Here is a 19,098-nt window from a genome sequence, read left to right on the forward strand (position 1 = left end):
TTGGGAAATCTTTTTGTATCCAAATCCGGCTTTAAACTTCTCCACAACAGTATCTCGGACCTGCCTGGTGTGTTCCTTGTTCTTCATGATGCTCTCTGCGCTTTAAACGGACCTCTGAGACTATCACAGTGCAGGTGCATTTATACGGAGACTTGATTACACACAGGTGGATTCTATTTATCATCATTAGTCATTTAGGTCAACATTGGATCATTCAGAGATCCTCACTGAACTTCTGGAGAGAGTTTGCTGCACTGAAAGTAAAGGGGCTGAATAATTTTGCACGCCCAATTTTTCAGTTTTTTATTTGTTAAAAAAGTTTGAAATATCCAATAAATTTCGTTCCACTTCATGATTGTGTCCCACTTGTTGTTGATTCTTCACAAAAAATTACAGTTTCATATCTTTATGTTTGAAGTCTGAAATGTGGCAAAAGGTCGCAAAGTTCAAGGGGGCCGAATACTTTCGCAAGGCACTGTATATATATATATATATATATATATATATATATATATATATATATATATATATATATATATATAGTTTTTCTAAGGCTTTTAATGTTAGTTTAAGGATCTGTTATAAATAATTATTTAAAGGAAGGAGGACATGATATTTGAAGAAATTAATAATACGATGCTACCACAATGCAGTGCTGCAAAAAAATCAGGCATAATAACAAACATTGTAATGACTGTACCGTGGCACAAAGCATTCATCTAAATCATAATACACCTGTAATCCTTAATAATTGTCCACATGTAACTGGTATGCTTGCACATCCAAGAACATATCAAAACGGGTAGTTTTGAGAACATTCAAACCATTTAAGTGATTTGTTACTGAAATATATTATATCTAGATAGATAGATAGATAGATAGATAGATAGATAGATCGATCGATCACTGTTAGAAAAAAGGGTACAACTGGAGTACTTTTATGTGCCCCAAAGAACAAACAATACCATATTCCCTTTAAGGTACGCTTAAGATCCTTGTTGGTACATTTTTGTACTTTTCAATTAATAAAAAGGTACAACATATAAAAATATAAGTCAAAGGTACAAATTTGTCCTACAAATAACTAAGGTACAATACCTTCCTGCTTACGTCCCAGAAAGGAGAAAATGAATCTGCGCATGCGCACGTGATTTTTGTAGAGCTCGAGCAAGAACTTTGTTTTGGCAGTTGAAATTCGTGAAAATGTCATTCTGACATTCGCTGTCAACAGATGACCTGATAGCAAAATTAGATGAAAATGTATTTTAAAAAAATGTTTCCTGGTGAAATAACATAAGGGGGAATATTTTAACTAACCAGCAGAGGAACAGGACAGGGGAATTTAATTTCTAAAAGGTGTGCCATTTGCCTGAAAGAGTATTTAACTAGTAATTTGTAACTTTTTGTATCGACTCCAATTCCAATATAAGAGCGCGTAAATATTAAACATTAAAACATGATCTCTATTTTGACAATTATTTTAGAACAGCTTATTGTGTTTATATTTTATTAACGTACAAATTCGGTTATACTGTAAATATAGTGTAGCACCCACAAATATATATATATATATATATATATATATATATATATATATATATATATATATATATAAAGTTTGAGAAAAAGGAAAACTGCTGTGTACCAAAATGATCAATAAGAAAAAAGAAAAAAAGAAAAAGATATTTCAGGTACTTAAAAAGGTAGAATAATTGATTAAAAAATCAATTATCAGGACGTTTCGGACTACAAGTCCTTCATCGGCTGAATACAAAAAAACAGTGCTTTACGAAGTTGATAAAAAAAATAAAAAAAACAAGTAGTCTTTTAAACAAAATTCCAGAATGTTGATGATGCTGATGGTGATGATGATGACCTCAGAATAGAATATTCATTCCAAATGGCTCCAAAGTGCCTAGTTTGAAAATAAGTTCACATATTGTTTCCTGACAGCATTAGTTCCATAGCATTGAACCATCCCACAAATTGGGATGTCTTCTATAGTGTGGTCATTTCTGTTAAAGTGTCTGGCGACAGGAAAGGTAGAGGTGTTAATTCGTATATATTTGTATACTCTACCTCTCTAAATCTGACCTCCTTTTCTTTCCCTTCTCCTCCCCCTCCTCTGATCTCTCTATCTCTGTTCCTCTGGAATCTACCACACTCTCTCCCTCTTCCTCCGCTAAGAACCTCGGAGTCACCCTGGACCCCTGCCTCTCTTATTCCCAGCACATCTCCACTCTGGCACGCACTTGCCGATTCTTCCTGAGTAACATCCGAAGAATCCGACCCTTCCTCACCAACTACGCCACCCAGCTCCTGGTCCAGGCCTTGGTACTCTCCCGCCTAGACTACTGCAACTCCCTCCTGGCTGGCCTCCCTGCGTCCGCCACCCATCCACTCCAGCTCATCCAGAACTCCGCTGCCCGCCTGGTGTTCTCTCTGCCTCGCTTCTCCCACGCAACTCCACTACTCCGCTCACTCCACTGGCTACCGATCACCGCTCGCATCCAGTTCAAGACTCTTGTACTAGCCTACAGATGCCTTGACCAGACTGCACCCAGCTACCTCCAGACCCTCATCTCTCCCTACACCCCCACTCGACCTCTCCGCTCCGCCGGCACTTGAAGACTGGCTCTACCTCCTTTACGCTCCCCTGCCTCCAGAGCCCGCTCCTTCTCCACCCTCGCTCCGCAGTGGTGGAATGACCTACCTACAGATGTCAGGACCGCCCAGTCCCTGACCACCTTCCGGCGCCTCCTTAAGACTCACCTCTTCAGACAGCACCTGTATAACTCCTCTGTTTTTTCCCTGGGACACTTTATCACCCTTCCTTAAATGCGCTTTATTTGCTCTTATCTGCCCCCTATTTTACTGCATTTAATCCTGTACTTCAGAGTACTGTAATCTGCCAAGTGTTTAATCTGTAGTATTTGGTATTTAATCATATCTTGATGTAACTATCACTATTATCTGCTGTATTATTGAATTGTATTTTGTCACACTTGTACTTGCTTGAACTATAGTCATTGTATTTATCTTGCTCTTATTGTATTACTTGTACTGTAACACTTGAAATGTATTTGCTTACGATTGTAAATCGCCCTGGATAAGGGCGTCTGCTAAGAAATAAATAATAATAATAATAATAATAATAATAATAATAATAATAATAATAATAATAATAATAATAATATTTCTCAGATGTTCCACAAAGCGATCAGCCAAGCGTCGTTTTGTTTCACCAATATATAGCTTGTTACATTTGATGCAGCCAATGTAATATACTATTCCTTTACTAATGCAAGTAAAAGTATCATGGATAGTAAATGAGGATTTTGCTCCCTTAACTACTGTGTTGCTGTGAATGTATTTACAAGTTGCACAGCGTGACCTATTGCATGGAAACATACCCTTAAGACTGTCCAGATTGGGTCGAATGTTACTGTGGACCAGATGCTCTCTTAGATTTTTGTCTTTTCTGTATGGCATTAGAGGAGGGTTATTGAAAATAGGAGCTGTAGAAGGATCATCTTGAAGAATGCTAAAATTTCTTTGTATGATGTGTTGTACTTTTTTGGTCATAGGATGATATGTGTTTTGGTTTTGTACAAGGCATCCTTTCTGTTTATTGTCGATACTCTTAACTGAGCTTCTCTAAGTACAGTGTCTGGAAAACCACAGTTTCTGAAAAATGCACACATGTCTTTTGTTTTATTCAAAAAATCACTATCATCACTGCAAATGCGTCTCAGTCTTAGTAATTGGGAGTATGGAATGGAGTTGCGACAATCTTTGGGATGTGAGGAGTCGTATCTTAGATATGAATGAGAGTCTGTTTCTTTGTAGAAGATTGTTGCTAGGGAGCTGACGTCACTGCCTTGTGCCTTTTGTTACACTGCTGGCTGCTACAACTGAACAACTCGTCTGCAAAACAAAAACCGTTTCGTATTATTATGCAATGAGTGTGTATATGATAACAGTAGAATATTAATGTTTTGTATATTTTTGTTTGTGATGTGAATCGTGCAGTATGAAATAAAAGGGAAATTGCCTATATACATTTATATGCCTATGTATATTGCAGCTAAGGGTTAAACTCGGATTATTCTTTAGTAATGTGCGGCCCGCTGTACACATTTGGTTGCACACCTTTGCTTTAAATGAGCAGTCTGTCATAGTGATGTAAAGCACACCAAAATACAATAAACTAAAACAATTTCACTCTTAGCAATGTTTTTATAAAATGTATTGTCCTGCATGTATTCTCTGTGCTTTTCTTTACTCTGAGAAAATGCTAAAGATCAAGTACTGTCCATGAAAGCCAATTAGCTAATAAACTACACAATCACATGTATGCACATATATAAAGTATAATTATATGTAAATTAAAAATAAATAATTTGAAATGTACTGTTTCAATCTATTTCTGTCAATGCAGATCCAAGAGTTAGGCTTACAGATTCTCTTCTCTTTTTCATGAGCGGTTGCTGTTGCTCTGGTGCAATTAAAGCACGCTTCCTTCGTCGACCCACAGCACCAAACTTTTTTTCATGTCTTCTAAAGTCTCCACTGAACTAAGTGACTTTCTCTCTTTTTTGAATTTATTTCTCAGTATTTCAAGTAGAGTAGCCTGAAACAATGATAGAAAGTTAAACCTATGTCCATTATATGGCTATAAAAAATACATATCAACTAGTAAAAATATATTTAACGCTGCATAATTTTGACAAATTAATGTTTATTTGGCTAATTCTTATATCAATATAACTACCAAATTTACACTCACATATCCAGTTTGGCTGTCATCCCTTAGAAATCTGTACTTACAGCACAAAGTACTTAGCACAGTACGGTACATTATGTGGTCTGGATAACTAAATATACAGATTAGAACAATATATATATATATATATATATATATATATATATATATATATATATATATATATATATATATATATATATATATATATATATATATATATATATGAATTGGAAGTGATAAAAGAAAAATATGTATTTGAAAAATGAAATACAGCTGCATTTTACAGTTGCCGACCATTGCCCTACTGCATAGCACGACTTCCAAAAAATGAAAAACTATAATAAAATAAACATTTCAAAAGAAAATATTGTGTAACCAGCTGCGAACTGGTTATATGTAGGCCTACATACACAATTGTAAAATCGAAATAATTATTTATAAAAAATAACATAAAAAAGAAAATAACTCCGTTCCCACAGTGTAACGGGAATGCGCATTCAGGGAAACATGCTTCAAAGTAGCCCCCATATTAGCACAATCCACACAGATGTAACGCTTATCAACTTGTGTGCATTTACCACATACTGCTCTTTCACACTGGGCACAGCTATCAGAAGTTTTATTTGTATTGCATTTAGTTACCTGGCATATGTTTCTGCCAAAGCTCCGTGGCTAGCATCATAAGAGATCTATCCTGCTGATATTTCCCCCGGTGCATTCATTGTACAAAACGAAGGAATTGATGTCTGCCACGTCCAGCACATTGTAAAATACAGCACCTGGACACTGGTGATTGCTTTCAGTCAGTACTAGTTTTGCGCAGAAGGTGGAAACGCTCTTCTTCTTTGTTTACTGTTGCAACCAGGCTGTATTTTTTTCTTCAACTGTTTCGCTAATTACAGTGAAATAATAGATATGTATATTGGTAACATTCATCTCTTTTCCTAAGCACGGTTACATCAGCCACTGTCACCCAGTCTCTGACCAGCGGGGGGCGAGTTTTATCTTTGCACAGGTAGGGGCAGGTCCGCTGCCAGCCAAAACCTGATCCCATATTTGACAGGTTTGTTTGTCCAGCGACACCGTGCTTTTGTCGGAAACAGCTGCTTGTCCATGTAATGTTTTATGTTTAGCTTGAAACAGGCATTTTTGTTTTCAATGAAGTCGTTCCAAATTTCTGATGCCAAGGCAAATATATTTGTAGTTGCTCTCAAATCAAAACGCAAAAATATCAAGGATTTATCAAACAATTCTTGTAACAGTAATATTATAATACAGCAGACAATATATGCCCACTTAGACAGCCAGACGGCAGTTCTCCAAGGAATTGATAGGATTACACTAGATATTTGGATAACACATATCTAGAAGTCAAGAGCAATATTCTATTCTATTCAAATACATACTGCTGTAAACTCGGAGGTACAGATAACAAACAGGCTTGTATACATTTAAAAAAAACATAGCGTATTGTAGGTTATACTAACAATAAAAGCATGTGTTGTAGCAAGCCGTCAAAATAACTACTTTTGGCTGTTCTAGGTAGAAGTGCTCATAACTTTATTTATTTATTTTTGCGATTCTGACCTATTTTTTTTAAGCATGCTGCTTATTTGAATATAGTGCTTTAGCATTAAACTAAGAAAAACAAACTCTGACTGCGGCACAAGCACGCCGCCTTCAATTTCCAGTTCGTGCCCAGGTTCAACTAGATGTTATAGCCAGATGTATTGCTTTTTTACCCTTAATTTAGATCGTTTTGCATATTTTTTATTTAGTAGGGCTACAGGAACCTAGATTCAAAATATTATTCTGGAGCCATATTTTTGAATATGATTGCCGAGTGTTTCTGTAATTAAAGTAACGAGTGCTAATCTGGCGCCCTTGGAAATCGGGACATTCTTTAAATTTTGGAGAAAAACGTCGGGACCAATAATTGGAAGTGATTGTATGGGAGGGAGGGTAACATTGGTTCTATAGCATATAGAATATTTATTATATAGCATATGGAAGTGACGTCACATTAAATAAGAAATAGCTCTCCCGTTTAATTATTATTTTTGAACTACATGTTATAAAGATATAGTGTAGGATTACCACCAAAGCGGCTAGAAAATTGGCTCGTGGTTTGAATCATACAGGTGCAGTGGTATCCCAAGCATTACTACTATGTACTGTAGTTCTAGCAACGCAATACGACTCAAATAAATGCGTTTCTGCAAAGATTACGGGTTAGATTTGCAAATCAAAATAAAGAAAAAACAAAAGCAACTGCCAGCACACGAGAGACAGACTGACATTTGACACCCGATCTGACTAGAATCAGTCGATTGAATGGGAGGTTATCAAGAAGAATCATCTGATTTAACTGGAGTCCATTGAAGGTGTTAAAGGTGATCGTCACATTTGACTACAGGGGTAATTAGCTGGCATTGGTCACAGGTGATTATTGTTAATGGGCAGCGCTATAAAAGTGTGGTCTGGAAGAACTAAGGTATCTCTTCGGTTCTTGCTATGGGTATAATGGAGTTGTTTGCTGGGTGCCGTGGAGCGTCCCGGTCATTGCGCCGTTCCTTTCCATCGGCGATGCAGTTTTTCCTCCTTTTTTCCTGCTTTTTAGTTGCAGGTATTTTTGCTTCGCAGATCTCTGCGGAGCACGGCGAAACAGAGACGTATAGCGAGCTACGCAGCAAGGGAAAGGATCCTACTGAGCAAGTACAGGGCGAGGAGTACGACCCCATTGAGCAGGTACAGGGCGAGGAGCACGACCCCATTGAGCAGGTGCAAGGGGAGGAGTACGACCCTATTGAGCAGGTGCAAGGCGAGGAGAACGACCCTATTGAGCAAGGCGAGGAGTACGACCCCATTGAGCAGGTACAGGGCGAGGAGCATGACCCCATTGAGCAGGTGCAAGGCGAGGAGAATGACCCTATTGAGCAAGGCGAGGAGTACGACCCTATTGAGCAAGGCGAGGAGTACGACCCTATTGAGCAGGTACAGGGCGAGGCGTATGACCCTATTGAGCAGGTACAGGGCGAGGAGCACGACCCCATTGTGCAGGGCGAGGAGCACAACCCCATTGTGCAGGGCGAGGAGCACAACCCCATTGTGCAGGGCGAGGAGCACGACCCCATTGTGCAGGGCGAGGAGCACGACCCCATTGAGCAGGTGCAGGGCGAGGAGCACGACCCCATTGAGCAGGTGCAGGGCGAGGAGCACGACCCCGTTGAGCAGGTGCAGGGCGAGGAGCATGACCCCATTGTGCAGGGCGAGGAGCACGACCCTATTGAGCAGGTACAGGGCGAGGAGCACGACCCCATTGTGCAGGGTGAGGAGCACGACCTTATTGAGCAGGTACAGGGCGAGGAGCATGATCCCATTGTGCAGGGCGAGGAGCATGATCCCATTGTGCAGGGCGAGGAGCACGACCCCATTGAGCAGGTGCAGGGCGAGGAGCACGACCCCATTGTGCAGGGCGAGGAGCACGACCCCATTGTGCAGGGCGAGGAGCACGACCCCATTGTGCAGGGCGAGGAGCACGACCCCATTGTGCAGGGCGAGGAGCACGACCTTATTGAGCAGGTACAGGGCGAGGAGCACGACCCCATTGTGCAGGGCGAGGAGCACGACCTTATTGAGCAGGTACAGGGCGAGGAGCATGACCCCATTGTGCAGGGCGAGGAGCACGACCTTATTGAGCAGGTACAGGGCGAGGAGCATGATCCCATTGTGCAGGGCGAGGAGCATGATCCCATTGTGCAGGGCGAGGAGCACGACCCCTTTGAGCAGGTGCAGGGCGAGGAGCACGACCCCTTTGAGCAGGTGCAGGGCGAGGAGCACGACCCCATTGAGCAGGTGCAGGGTGAGGAGCATGATACCATTCAGCAGGTTGAGACGGAGATACACAGTGAGGAAAATGTTCCGGTTCAACCTCCAATACAACCAAGGCCTTACCCTGTGAAGTTTATTCCGCCTTACGGCATCCCAGTGCCTGTCACTCCCTTTCCTTTCAAGCTGCTTAGCCCTCGGGTGATCCCTGTCAACGCGCCCGTGCCGCCTGAGCTCCAAAAGGTCATGAATCCCAAGCCTGTTCCTATGCCACGGCCGCTACCCATTAGTCTTGCTGCAGCGGTCCGCGTGTTGTGCAGCGAAAACAAAATGTACGTGAGGGTAAGGACTGACCTGTATGGATTCAAGTGTAAAGCAGGCCAGTTGACTCTGGGGACCAGCTGCAGAAGCAATGGAGTCTCTGGTGGGTATCTTCTCTTTACATACGGCCTCAAAGAATGTGGAAGCCAGGCGTCTGTGAGTATCCCATGCTGTAGAGAGTTCTGACTTTACATATTTCTAGCTTCACTTGACTGTTGCAAGCAATGGATGATGCATCAGGGTGTGTGGGGTGGCGCTTTTTTTAATATACGTCAATATAGTTTCAGGCACAATGTGTAACGTTACGATTCCTATGTATGTAGTGTGTGCTTTTATTTGTGTGTCATTTTAAACCTGCTTTCCGATGTTCTAACTCCAATTTAACTTCATATTCTCTTTCTACACCACCTTCAAGGTGGAAGCTGGACAGTTGGTGTACAAGAACGTCCTTAAATATGTTCCATCTGTGCAAAACAGTACAATTCGGAGATCTATGCCATTCACTGTACCCCTTCAGTGTCGTTACTATAGGTAAGGAACCTCTTTCTAATTATACGGCATGGCAAAAGCGGACTTGTTTATTATTTTAAATCACCCCGGTTTTAAAAGCGGTTTAACAAAGCTAATGTCCAAGAGTCATATTGCATTGAAAAACTCGTCCGCTTGATTCTTCCTGTTTGTAGGTATCACCATGTCTACAGGCACGGTATTCGTCCGCTTTGGAGGAATCCAACTCGGTTCAAGAGTCTCAAGACCCCATACGGCTTTGCCCTAAAAATAATTAATGGTAAGCAGAACTCTTCAACGGTTATATAACTATATAAAGCGTAGTGTAGTACCTACAGCATGTCTTGGGATCTGTATATCATTAAGGGTTCCCTATTATCTATGATTTTAAATAGGGTGTATACAGATGAGGACAAGTACTGTTGAAGCGGGGGTGCTACACTGTACTGTGGTTCTCCTGGGAGTCCACATGTCAAAATAGTGTCCCGTTTTAATGCTAATCCCCAACTGCATGCTTCAACTGTCTGTTCCACCCCCCCTTGTGTGGGTTTTTTTTTTTACTCCTTAGGTGACTGGGTTCCTGAGCGCATGATGAATACATTCTACCTTGGACAACCCATACACTTTCAAGCTACTACAAATCTTACTATTCCTGGGACAAAGCTTTTCATCCACAGCTGTTATGCAACCGCATCTCCAGCTTCAAATTCAACGCCCAGATACACAGTGATTGAGAATTATGGGTAAGACTATTGGTTATTATATGAAAACCTGGATGCTGCTCTCCTGGCTTTCTGTGGAGGTCAGCTGTTCTAAAACCACTGCATGACTGATAATGCTTCACAGGGATGCTCCAACCCTGTGCTCACAGTTCACTTTGCATGAACTACAATTTTAGATGGAGGCAAATGTTCAACTTTATGGAAGTTGTAGTATATGGCTTTGGTGTCGCATGTTGCAAGGTAATGACTTGGGAGTGACTTTATTGACACTGGAGTTGCATTACCTCACCACACCACAGCAATGACATCGCATCTTAAATATGCCAGGGCTTACAAATTACTTTTTGCAATCCTGTTCTGTGCTTGAAACCCACATGCTCTTTTCATTGCACTTCCTCCCTTTCCAGGTGCATGGTGGACAGCAAGTATGAAACCTGTAGCTCCCATTTTGTGCCTCCCAGAACCAACAATACAATCAATTTAATTGTTGATGCTTTCCAGTTCAACACGCTGTCCCCTCTGGTAGGTTTCCCTTTGTACCTGCTCATCCCTATACTGGGCTTTGGCACCCAGATCTCTTCCAATGCAATTGGAGTTTCTTCTGCTACTCTGACACCAATGCCGTGTTCACTCTTCGTAAAACGATATTGCCAGCATGTGTTGGAAGTGTGACTTTTGCATGAAGTGAATGGCAGCCCAAAGTTAATGGCTATGATCGTGCCGTGTTTAGGTGGTGTGGCCTGACGCTCATTCAATGTAGTTAAGATGTCTGACGCGCACTGCTTGCATGCATGAACACAAATGGTTAGCTGCAGAAGTTGACCAAGTTGCTCTCCAGTAATCTGGTGTATAGTCTGTCTAATATTGCTAAGGAAATAATTCTCCATTCTATTCCCAAGGTAAACAAGTACTACATGCACTGCACAATGGTGGTAACGAGCAACAGCATGGTAACGCAGAGTACCAAATCTTGCCACTATGATAAGAACGTGAACAGGTAGGTTACATTTAAGGGTTAAAGGTATCGCTCCATTGCATGTCTTGGGTAGTGCAAGATGAAGGCAACAATTAATGATGTGTTAATTTTCTAGAACTAAAGATTTGGTTTCCATAGTTCTGGGAGGGTGGCATTCCAATGAGGCACCATGCTCTTTCTAGGAGCATGTAACTTGAGGCAGTGCCATGTGAATAACTACTAATGTCTCTGTTCAGGTGGGTGGAACTTGAAGGTAACCACAATGTCTGTTCCTGCTGTGACTCTGTGTGCATAAATGAAGATGTGACTTTGCCCATCGGTATGTATACGACCCCCAGAAAGCAAGGGGAAGGGTGTAAAAATTGCAGATCCAGTAACTTCTGCTTGAGTGACTCTTGTAGCAGTGGTAAGACCTTGGCTTGTACGCTAAAATGTATTTATTTTTAAATGTATCCCCTCAGTTACTAAAAGCACCATAAGCAGCGATGCCCTGCTGGTCCTTGAAAAGCAGGGAGGTGACGACGGGGAGAGGAAGACTGGCGCGGCCATTCTTGAACTGGAGGAGGACTTGCTGTCTTACGAAGGCGTGTCCAAAGAGGATCGGGAGGCACTGTCTCCAGAGGACGATGCCTTTGACGAGAATGACTATAACCGGCTTTTGGATGTTGAGGCAGAAGGCAATGACAATTCTGATGATCCTAACCAGCATTTGGAAGGTACCTATGATGCCTCCAAGGTGCCAGAGCACAGTGACACTGAGAACTATGAGGGGGCTGGGGAGCCTGGTCACTTCGAAGAGGCGGATGAGTGGAGGGCTCTGTCTGCAGAGGAAGCCGGTATGCTTTTTTTAATTATTGCACATTATGTGGCTTTTAACTGGCGTACGGAGTGTCTCCCATGAGGAGTATGGGAAGAAGCAAAGTAATATTTCAATTGTCTTATTGAGGATATGGCACGTTTTTTATTGTTTAGTTTTTGGAGATTAAGCACTCTGTAGTTGTGGTGTGTGTTTATTTCTTTTTATTGTGGCACTTTTAAAATCCACATTGCCCTTGTTCTGCATGCAATTCTAATACTGATCATCCGTGTTTCTTTCTCCAGGTGGTAACTGAAGATGCAGTTCTGTCTAGTTATTGGATTATCATGACTGCTAAATAAAGGTGTTGACATTTTTTTTATACCTTTTTTGTACTTTCAGTTATTTTGTCCCTCATCTGAATTGGTTTTAAATGTACCCAGTAAACAAATGGGCTGGGTTAAATAAGTTGAGATCAGTTGGCTCCTCTGAACCACCTCCGATTTTAGATGGGCTGAATGGCCTCCCCTCTATCTTTTTAGAATGGTGGCTTTTGTTTGGTTTAAGGATGAGACTTGAAACAGAGCTCCTGTTGTAAGTGACTCTGCTATTGCGTAGTTCATCTCCAAGTCGCTTTGGAGAAGTGTCTGCTAAATGACTATAAACTGACTGAATGCTGGTATGTGCTGAGGAAACCACAAATCTAGGACCAACTTTCGCCTTCCGTTTCATTAGAAAGGAAGTGTGACAGCCTCCATACCCACCTTGGTCTGGTGGGATTACACCGCCTGAGAGCAGGGGAAAAAGCTCCCCATGCACTAACATCTGCTGTACTTGAACCACCACATAGTGCCAAAGAACCACAACCTAAAACTTTGGACACTGAACAAAAGTTGAATATATATTTGATGTGCCTCAAAGCTCAGGGATGGAAATAAAACTACTAGCTTGATTAGCCACATTGTGTACAGGTAACAAGATCAGGTATCTTATTACACTCCCAGTCAAACCAGGAATGGATCCAACTGCTCTGCAACATGAGTCTTTCTGCCATCCAAAGCATTGGGCAATGTCATGATACAGAACAAACAATCCATATTAATTCAAGTATATGTAAGAATTACATTTGTCTTGTAATTCATATGATTTCCAATCTCTGCACATTTTAAAACCCTAAAAACACATTCTGCGCACTAATTTGTATTCCCCACTTTTTTTTTCCTTTAGAATTCTGAAGGTCACTTCCCCTCCCAAAATATAGTATAATACATTATATGGAAAGGACCATACAATGGGTTCCATGTTTATTTTATAGGACAACTGGTATTTGGAGTTTAGTAAAAGGAGACATCTAAAGTGTAAGGTTAGAAACATAAACTTTACCACCTGATTTGTTTGACTTGCCTGTTTTTTATTGGAGAATGAGCCAGCTACTCCTTATCCAAGCATGCAGTTGCTAGAAATCACTGGGTGGAGCTCTGTATTCTCCAAGAGTAATGCAGTGGTGTTAGTCAAGATGGATTGGGTTGATCTGCAGGGCTAACTTGTTTCAACATTTAAGTTACTTTGTGTACGATGTATCATACCCACACATCTCAAGAACACTATGACTTTCCTGCAACGGAATGTTCTACAGTTGAAACTAGATCAGGACAAACCACTACCGACAACACTGGCACAAATTACTAACTTCCTTAATTAAATTTTCACCAACAATGTCTTTTAGAACACATTACCATTGCCCAAAATGTGCATTTAGTACTTATACATTGGTTAAATTAATACAACATGTTGGCTTAATCCATGCCCATGAACCAAGTTTTACTATAATGTGTGGCCTAAACAACTGTCGGTGTACTTTCTTTAATTATGAATCCTACAGACGACATGTTTATTGAAAACATAGTACAACAGTTACGCATGAAAATGTAGTTCAAGAAGTCATCAGTCAGGAGGAATATGAGCATGTTAATGCAGAGGATGTTCATAGTCATCCTTTGAGTTTAGGTCAGTTGATGGAAAATTTCAGAGAAAATGTATGTAGCTTTATCCTGAAGTGCAGAGAAAAGAACATTCTTCCACGGTCTGTTCAGCAGGACATTCTTGATGATGTAAATTTCCTGTTCACATTTTTCAAAGAGAACTATGACTCATTAATTGTGTATCATCTCCAACAGAGTGGTTTCAATATTTCAGAATGTCCTGAACTTGAACAGTTAGTTCAGACACCTAACTTTTTTTGAGGGTGCAGAAGTAATTCGTTCTCAGCACATGTTACAATAATACTGTAAATCAAAACTTGATATGACAGATCCTAATATTAACTGTGTTAAATATGCTACAAGGGATGTGTTTATTGGATTGTTACATGCAGAAGAAATCCCATTATTTTTTCAAATAAAGTACATATTGAACATGGATACTCGGTGGCTTTTGTGTGGGAAAATGTTAGTACCAGTTGCCTATAAGAAACACTACCATGCTTATCGGGTAATATTTGATGACTGGACTGTGGTAAAACCAGGAGATGAAATAGATTTTCAGGCACTTGACATGTATTCAGTTGATGATAATCTTTGTGTAGCAACAAGATGCTGCACAAATTAGCAATCAGCATGATCATTTCATTGCAAGGCAATTTTAGCATGCATTCTAAAGAGACACTAATATATGAATTTCAATTTAATTCACTGTCACTCATTACTAAAAATTGTAGCCTATAGTAAAGCACACTAGAAGCTTTGTAAATACTCCCTCTGAACTACGTCGTCAGAACATAATACTTGGATTGCATTAATTTCTTATGAACTGGAGTTGTTTTTAATAGGTATATGTGGCTTTATGTATATTTGTTTTTTGTAGAATATTAAGGTTCCTTTTTGTTTTCAACTGTGACTACTATGCTCTGTCCAGCAACTGGACTTGGCAATTAATTTGGTTAACACATATGTATTGGTAATACATATCCTCTGTACCTTTACAATGCTCAAAGTATTACCTAACATTCAATAAGAAATGTAAGTTAAGAAAAGCTGCTGCTTATATAACCTATTTTTAAAGGCAATTGAGTTTGACTACACACCCAGAAATTGTGCTCTTTATTTTAATTTCCAATGTTTGTCCCCATATTATAACTATGAATTGTAATGAAAAATAATTTTGTAATTGTTTACATACATGATTAATAAAAGGTGAAATTCCTGTTTTATTGGTCCTTGAGTGAATGATTTTTGCAGAGGTGTTAAAAAGATTGGCTGCCATTCATTTTACATATACTTTTATGCATCCAATTTCATTATTTTTAACTTTGTTCATTTTTAAACTACTTACCAGCTATGACTGTTTTTGAAACATGCTTTATGTTTACTACCAATTCAAATGCCTGTACTTAAAGAACATAGTGAAATGTGGAGCCTTGCCGCTGTACCTATAATGGTACAACTGCTTTGTCACTGTAGTGGTACCATAAAGTGACAAATCTGTATCATTTTTTATGGGGTACATTTTAATTAAAGTTCCCTTAAAGGTACAAATACAAGTGTTTGTACCCGTCATGGTAAATTAGCAAGCGCTACAATTTGGTCACGATGGGTACTTATAAGTACCAAGACATTAGTACCATTAATAGGTACATAACTGACATATGAGGTACAAAACGAAATGGTACAAATTTGCACCCTCCAAAAAAGTACATATATTGTACCTTGAAAGGTACCACTACAGAGACAAGCATTTCTACCTTTTTAAGTACAGATGTGTACCTTTCTTTCTAACAGTACTGTATATTTATATGAATGGCACTGAAAGGATCTGGTGCTTGCAGTGTGAAACAGGTAACCCTTGATGCTAGAACTCTGCAGCTGTGTAAGGAATAAGCGCTGCAGGGACGCAACTATTAATATTACCAAGGTTTAAAAAAAAACAAAAAAAAAAAACGTATGTTACTGTACCAATCACAGACAAAACACAGCACTGTATTAAACGCACTAGGGGCCTCTCTTGACCATAAAAGTAAACAGTGTAACGCACTTCCTAGGTTATACTTTGCAATACCTGGTGCTGATGAACTACAGCTAGAACATTAAATAACGTGTATATATATATATATATATATATATATATATATATATATATATATATATATATAAATCATATAAAAGGCTTTATTTTCGGAATTAGCGCATATAATGCATGACGTAAAAAAAATGAAAAACTAATAAAATAAACATTTCAAAAGAAGATATTGTGTAAACAGGTGTAAACTGCTATATGTACATACGAAATTGTGAAAACAAAGTCATTATTTACAAAAATAACACAAAAGGCTTTTTTTCACATTAAACTATAGTGCTCAACAGAAAAGGATGCATCAGAAAATATTGTATACTGGCCATGGGCTTTGGTTTTGCCCAGAGCCGTAACTAAGCATTTAGCTACCGGGGCATGCAATTATATATATATATATATATATATATATATATATATATATATATATATATATATATATATATGCATGCACCTCTGGTTGAAGAAACCGGAGGTGGATGGAAAGACTCCATATCGTAGCTACCGGGGCATGCAATTATATATATATATATATATATATATATATATATATATATATATATATATATATATATATAATTATTATTGTTATTTTTTTTTTTTTTGGATGTTAGGAGTTAGGGTGGTATTTACTCGCGCATAGTTTTTAATGTTATTTCCGAATCTCTCCTTTAACATGTCTTAAGGGGACACTGTATTACTTAAAACGTGTTAATAGTGAGCAGTTACCTTGGGATTACACACCAGGTTCAGACGCATTGATTGGACTAATGTATCCGCAGGCGACCTAAGACTCACCGTTTCAACGGTGTCAGTAGTGCTCAACAGAAAAGAATGCATACAGAAGAATATTGTATACTGGCAATGGGCTTTGGTTTTGCCCAGACCCGTAACTAAGCATTTAGCTACCGGGGCATGCAAATATATATATATATATATATATATATATATATATATATATATATATATATATATATATATATAATTTTTATTATTGTTATTTTTTTTTCTTATTTTTTTTTTTTTGGATGTTAGGAGTTAGGGTGGTATTTACTCGCGCATAGTTTTGAATGTTATTTCCGAATCTCTCCTTTAACATGTCTGAAGGGGACACTGTATTACGTAAAACGTGAATTAACGTCTTAAAACGTGTTAACAGTGAGCAGTTACCTTGGGATTACACACCAGGTTCAGACGCATTGATTGGACTAATGTATCCGCAGGCGACCTAAGACTCACCGTTTCAACGGTGTCAGTAGTGCTCAACAGAAAAGAATGCATACAGAAGAATATTGTATACTGGCCATGGGCTTTGGTTTTGCCCAGAGCCGTAACTAAGCATTTAGCTACCGGGGCATGCAAATATATATATATATATATATATATATATAATTTTTATTATTGTTATTTATTTATTTATTTTTTTTTTTTTTGGATGTTAGGAGTTAGGGTGGTATTTACTCGCGCATAGTTTTGAATGTTATTTACGGATCTCTCCTTTAACATGTTTGAAGGGGACACTGTATTACTTAAAACGTGTTAACAGTGAGCAGTTACCTTGAGATTACAGACCAGGTTCAGACGCATTGATTGGGCTAATGTATCCGCAGGCGACCTAAGACTCACCGTTTCAACGGTGTCAGTAGTGCTCAACAGAAAAGAATGCATACACAACAATAGAATTGGCCATGGGCTTTGGTTTTGCCCAGAGCCGTAACTAAGCATTTAGCTACCGGGGCATGCAAATAAATAAATATATATATATATATATATATATATATATATATATATATATATATATATATATATATATATATAATTTTTATTATTGTTATTTTTTTTTCTTTTTTTTTTTTTTTTTGGATGTTAGGAGTTAGGGTCGTGAGCAGTTACCTTGGGATTACACACCAGGTTCAGACGCATTGATTGGACTAATGTATCCGCAGGCGACCTAAGACTGACCGTTTCAACGGTGTCAGTAGTGCTCAACAGAAAAGAATGCATACAGAAGAATATTGTATACTGGCAATGGGCTTTGGTTTTGCCCAGAGCCGTAACTAAGCATTTAGCTACCGGGGCATGTAAATATATATATATATATATATATATATATATATATATATATATATATATATATATATATATGTATATATATATATAAATTGCATGCACCTCCGGTTGAAGAAACCGGAGGTGGATGGAAAGACTTCATATCGTAGCTATTGGGGCATGCAATATATATATATATATATATATATATATATATATATATATATATATATATATAATTATTATTATTATTGTTATTTTTTATTTTTTATTTTTTATTTTTTGGATGTTTCGAGTTATGTTTACTCGCGCATAGTTTTGAATGTTATTTTCGAATCTCTCCTTTAACATGTCTGAAGGGGACACTGTATTACGTAAAACGTGAATTAAAGTCTTAAAACGTGTCAACAGCGAGCAGTTACCTTGGGATTACACACCAGGTTCAGACGCATTGATTGGACTAATGTATCCGCAGGCGACCTAAGACTCACCGTTTCAACGGTGTCAGTAGAGCTCAACAGAAAAGAATGCATACAGAAGAATATTGTATACTAGCCATGGGCTTTGGTTTTGCCCAGAGCCGTAACTAAGCATTTAGCTACCGGGGCATGCAAATATATATATATATATATATATATATATATATATATATATATATATATATATATATATATATATATATATATATATATATATAATTTTTATTATTGTTATTTATTTATTTATTTTTTTTTTTTTTGGATGTTAGGAGTTAGGGTGGTATTTACTCGCGCATAGTTTTGAATGTTATTTCCGAATCTCTCCTTTAACATGTCTGAAGGGGACAATGTATTACTTAAAACGTGAATTAACGTCTTAAAACGTGTTAACAGTGAGCAGTTACCTTGGGATTACACACCAGGTTCAGACGCATTGATTGGACTAATGTATCCGCAGGCGACCTAAGACTCACCGTTTCAACGGTGTCAGTAGTGCTCAACAGAAAAGAAGAGGTATGACACAAGCCCGTTTTTTGGGATGGAACCGCATAACAGTCTCGCGTTTTGATTGGTCCATGTCTGTCACA

The 19,098-nt window shown here is 38.8% G+C and overlaps 1 protein-coding gene across 1 annotated transcript in view; it reads left to right on the forward strand.

Annotated features, from left to right (window-relative positions):
- Positions 1-7,263: 7,263 nt before the first annotated feature.
- LOC131705009 (uncharacterized) overlaps positions 7,264-19,098 on the forward strand; it is a 33,605-nt gene continuing 21,770 nt past the window's right edge. The window contains exon 1 of the mRNA XM_059006886.1: positions 7,264-8,209. Coding sequence (XP_058862869.1) covers positions 7,283-8,209 — 927 coding nt within the window. The 5' untranslated portion in view covers positions 7,264-7,282. The remainder of the gene's footprint in view (positions 8,210-19,098) is intronic.

This window comes from Acipenser ruthenus, chromosome 2 (genome assembly GCF_902713425.1).
Source record: "Acipenser ruthenus chromosome 2, fAciRut3.2 maternal haplotype, whole genome shotgun sequence".
Lineage (NCBI taxonomy): Eukaryota > Metazoa > Chordata > Actinopteri > Acipenseriformes > Acipenseridae > Acipenser > Acipenser ruthenus.